The 5,224-nt window shown below is 36.1% G+C and overlaps 1 protein-coding gene and 1 long non-coding RNA gene across 4 annotated transcripts in view; one reads left to right on the top strand and one right to left on the bottom strand.

Annotated features, from left to right (window-relative positions):
- LOC111088434 overlaps window positions 1-5,224 on the top strand; it is a 27,768-nt gene that overhangs the window by 5,125 nt on the left and 17,419 nt on the right. The window lies entirely within an intron of this gene.
- Window positions 1,521-5,224, bottom strand: part of LOC111088393 (EF-hand calcium-binding domain-containing protein 6-like) — a 102,559-nt gene continuing 98,855 nt past the window's right edge. For 2 of the 3 annotated variants that reach the window (XM_022398409.1, XM_022398458.1), the window contains one exon: window positions 1,521-1,837. In XM_022398409.1, coding sequence (XP_022254117.1) covers window positions 1,559-1,837 — 279 coding nt within the window. In that variant the 3' untranslated portion in view covers window positions 1,521-1,558. The remainder of the gene's footprint in view (window positions 1,838-5,224) is intronic. The other variant, XM_022398508.1, reaches the window with a different exon arrangement.

The following is a 5,224-nucleotide window of genomic DNA, read 5'->3' as shown; positions in this document are numbered from 1 at the left end:
GTAATACACAGAATTTCCACAGTCAATTTAAACTTAACAACCTTTATAACACACGCTATAAACCACAGTGATTCACACACTTTACTTAAAGTGCCTATGCTTTACTCAATTATCTATCTCTTCAATCATGATGATTTTTCTGGCAAGGCTTATATACTAAAAAAGTGGACGCCTGGCAAACATTCGCGGGGTTCCTCGATAATTCACGATCCTTCGAGAAACTCCAGCGCGCATGCTCCCAGCGTCGCGTGACTTCTGCTGTCGTAACAATACTGATGTGTGTTTGGTCTCAAATTTAGAGGTGCTCAAAAGAAAGTAAAATAACTATGATTTGTATATAGTTTTGATAAGAAATATATTTAATACACCTATCAAAACAGATGTTTTAGGTCATAACAATCACGAAAAACTAGGAAATGTCTACTACAAAATTGTTTTTTTTTAGACTTAAAACTATGATTTTTCTTAATAATGTTAACAATTTGTGTTTAATATTTAAAATGATCAAATTCTATGAAAAAATCAACACATTCACTATATATATTTGGAGTAGCCAAATATCAATATTTTATTCATGTTTATAAAATTACAAAAACTAGTTATTTACACAACCTTAACATTCACCAATAATGTCTGGCAGTAAGTGGCATTAAGGGTTACAAAAGTTACTGTTATTCAGAATGAATTTAAAATTGAGGAAAAACAAAACAATTGTACATTTCACAAATACATCATTTATTCACGACCATGGTTTTACCAGTAAAGGCATCATCAGGTGAAACCATGGTCATGAATAAATGATGTATTTGTGAAACATACAGTTGTCTTGTTTTTCCTAAATTCTGCAATTATGAAGTTTCACCAAGTACTGACAGTTTCAAGTATCAATTATATAGAATGAATTAAGTTGCATCTATACCAGAATCTTGTTGAAGATACACTACTTAAAGGTTCTTATACAGTAAATGTAAAAATTACCTTTTTCATACTTGTGCAAGAAAGTTATGGCCATTTAGAAACTTGACTAGAAGTTTGAATTTTTCAAAAAATATAACAGAGAAAATTACTGTATTGATACAAAGTCTTGTCTCATGTGCAACAACACTTGGGTATACATTATTTGCTGCTTATATACTCTAACAATTAGATGTAAATTTCAAGTATTTGTTATATTTTTTCCTTGATACTCTGAATGCAAAATCAGCTCATAAAAATTCATTTTAAAGTTGATGACAAAATTATATAAAATAATGTGATATGTATTCCAAAATTATTCAAAGAATGCTAGTTATAGTGATTCGTATAATATTTACTAAGTTTCACCACTGGCATTAAGTAGAAGTAAAATAGCACAGTGTAAAATGATTTGGTACATATTTTCTGTAATAGAACTAAAAATTGTAACTGAAATAAAATAAGTGAAAACATGCACCTTACACTTTTAACTTGTATAAAACAGTAATTTTTGTTTTCTTGAACTTTTTTTAATTTTAAAAGAAATGATTATTTGAATTGGAAAAGTTAAACATTTGTTAATAAAAATACTTTTAAAATAACATTATAAAGACTTAACAAACACACGAAGGAAGTCATTATAGCTTATCTTACCAGAAAGAGAAGGATCATAGTAATTGAGAATCTGAAAGATATCTTCTTCATTTAAGTGTATTGCATGTTGCTGAAGTATCTGCCTAAAATCAAATGCATCAACAAGGCCTGTTATTTGAGGGTCATGACTACGAAATCTGTGTCGCAAAACTCTCCAGTTAGCTAAGACTTTCTCTCTCATTGAAAGCAATGTTTTATAGAGGTGTGGAGATTCACGTCCAAACTGCACCTATAAGGGTATTACAAAAAATAATAGTAATAGTACAAATAATATATCATCTCATGGCAATAAACACATGCACCACTAAAATTCCAAGCCTTTATAGTTTGTAAGGATGTGTATATGAACTGCTAAGCTACTTTATTTATTTTTTGAAAACAACCTTAAGAAAATGTTAGTGTTAGTAGTTTGAAAATTTCAAGAATGCAATTATAAAACATATACAAATGTAAATTCAGCTCAAGAAATAACTGAAAGTTAATATTTTCTTGAGTCAAAAATGTATTTCCAATACTACTTACCTCTTCTCACACTTATAGCTCTACTGCCAAGGTTTCTTCCTTTGCCCATCTAAGCATTGTTCTGATTTTTTCTCACTTGCTCCATTAATTTATATCCCACTTAATTGCCCTTGGCAATATTTATCTCATGACACTCTTTATCTACGTCAATGCACCCTCTATCCTGGAACTGTATATGAGCACTTCATTCAGATAATGTTATCACTTTTTCAAGACTGAATCAATCCCAGTCTCTAGCACTGGCTCTTAGTGGGGAGGAAGGGTGGGTGAGTGTGAGAGAGGTAAATATTATTAGAAATGTACTTTTTCAATTTAAGAAAATGTTAACTTCCGAAACATACATCCTCTCACACTTACAGCTAGAATCCCACATTGGTAAGGTGGAGGGGCCGGTGAGGGCATTATCCAAACAGAAAGTGCAGTGACCTGAAGGGATCTCATGTGTGCTCATCCCAAAAGAATGAGAGATTCAAGTGATGCCCACATCCCCAAAAGAGAAAGAACCATCCATGCAATAGGAGAAGGAAACTTGAGTCAGAGTCTCCATAGCATGGAGCTGGATCGGAGTCAGCTGAGTCCGATTTAGATAAGTGTTGAAAAAAGAAACCCAGATGGACGATATACTGAGTTGGAGTGAGAATAATTTCTTGACTCTGATAATAAGGCATCCCTTGACGGCTTCTGAAAGGAGAATCTGGGTGTGACATTCTGCCAACTATGAGATAGTGCCAGGAGTAACCAGTTGTTCATATAATGATGTGTGCACAGGCTTAAATAATGAAGGTGACAAGAAAAAGCTCTTACTATTTTGCAGAACACATATGGTGCCCAATGCTAGTTTGAAGGGTAGAGCGTTGAACTGCAGTACCTGACCCTTGAGCATAAAACATAGATAGCAACTGGATGACTTCACTATGGAAATGTAGAGATGGGCATCAGCAACATCAAACTTAATCATCCACAGTCCTGGTGAAAAATGCCAATGTAGGGTGAACCTTGGAGGATCTAAGAATTGGTTGAGATGAGAAAGATTGATGATCAGATGCCAATCTCTCATCTTCTTGGGTAGAACAAACAGATGGGGAATAAAATCCTAGAAGAACTGGGTCGACTCTCTCTGCTGTCTCCTTGACTAACAAGTCTCTGATAGTCTTGGAATGAAGATCCAAAATCCGCAGATCTGCTGGAGGTGGAAATACTACAGGTTGAGGGGATAGTGGTGATGGAGATGTGAACTGAATAACCAGCCCTGATGCAAGAATCTGTAGTACTCATGGATCTGTTGTAAAGGAATTCCATATGTCCAGAAAAAGTCATAACTGAGCACCCACAAACCACACCAGCATAGGGTAGTCACTGCCACCACTGTCGATGTTCCAACCAAGCAGAGGAGCCTCTTTGATATGGATGGAATCTATTTTGGGTACCAATGGATCGAGAGGCTGATGTCGGGGGTTGGAGCACTCGAATAGGGGTAGAGCTGTGACTCCCTGTAGGGACCAAAGAGAGTCGAGAGGCCAACGACGACAATGATGAATACAAATGGGCAACATCAATCCATGATTCCAATGACTGGAACACCCACAAAAATGAAGGGACGAAGACAGGGGGTCTTATGTAACTCATAGAGGGTGGCAGCAGGTAGACAAACCCCCCCTCCAACAAGGTATCTCTACCCAACAAGTCCCAAGAACACACCAGCCAAGAAACTAAAGAAAGAGCAAAAGCTGACAATTGTACCAAGGTAGATGCTAACAAAGCTCCTAACTTGTCATCAAATTCTTGTGGTGATTGCTGAGAGGCTTCCATCAAAATTTGGAGGGATGATAAATATCTTAGAGCCATTGTGAGGTTCAGATGAATCCTAGGAAATTGTGATCTGTTAAAGTTGATCACAGGCTTCATTCTGGAACCCCACATTTCCAAAAGTGGGTCTAGTCTTTAGGAGTCTAAATATGAGTTCCATTGGTGTGGTAAGCTAAAGCATGTTGTTCCAACAAACGTGGTGGACAAGGCATAGCTATCTCTTCACGTAACTGATGTGTAAACCTCCCCACATTAACAGCAATATTAAGTGATGGAGAGAGAACTAAGTATTCGCCCTTAGACTTTTCCACCATCAAGGAAGGCATAGACTCAAAGGCAACTGGGTAAAAATGCAAAACATCACATACCCAACAGACTAACTGAAGAAAAGGAGCTGGATGTGGCTGATCCAAGTTGGCCTCATAAGAAGTCTAAATTCTCTCCGGAATGTCCAGGATCAATGGAAAAAGCAGCCCCCTCCCCCACTGAATCAGATCATGGGCAGCCTCAACTGAGAGTGACCCCCCCAATGTTGAGTTATGCTAGATATCAGAGGTGGGATAGGGGAAGGCTGATTAGCCTCCATGCCGGAAATAGTAACCCGGGAATTCATGCCATATATTTGGCATGTAATATTGAGAATTTTTTTTTTTTTTTTACAAAGAACAACTAGGTGATATGAAATCGCTCTAAGTGTATAGTATAGTATGTATAGTACCAGCCAGGATAGGAGGCACATTGACGTAGGTGGAGAGTGTCATGAGATAAATATTGCCAAAGGCAATTAAGTGGGGTATAAAAGACTGGAGCAAGTGAGAAAAAATCAGAACAATGCTTAGATGGGCAAAAGAAGAAACTCTGACAGTCAAGTAATAGTTATAATTGTGAAACGAGGTAAGTATGTTTTGGAATATAATGTACTGATACAAGTAGCATATTTATACTGAATACTGAGTTCTGGAAATTTTAAAATATAATTGGCTCCAAATTCATTAATATGAGGAATTTGCATGTGTCCTTATGTGTTTCAATAGTTTTCATCAATTCTTTCTTGTGCTTTGTCTATTTTATAGGGGGTGTTTGATTTATTTTTTCTTAAAAAAAGAAAGAAAAAAGATAGAGATTGGAGTGTTAGTGCACTAGTTTTATAATACAGTTAAACTCTTGGGAGAAACTAAATTCTTGTGGCTTATTCCAAGAATATAAAATCAGCAGTGATAAGTGGTTAGCTCGTAATTGTCAGTGTGTTGTTGGATTATTGTAAAACTGCATCATTTCCTAAGGGGTA

This window comes from Limulus polyphemus, unplaced genomic scaffold (genome assembly GCF_000517525.1).
Source record: "Limulus polyphemus unplaced genomic scaffold, Limulus_polyphemus-2.1.2 Scaffold3, whole genome shotgun sequence".
NCBI lineage: Eukaryota > Metazoa > Arthropoda > Merostomata > Xiphosura > Limulidae > Limulus > Limulus polyphemus.
The sequence above is the reverse complement of the archived record's forward strand: the minus strand, read 5'-3'. Positions and strand labels throughout refer to the sequence as shown.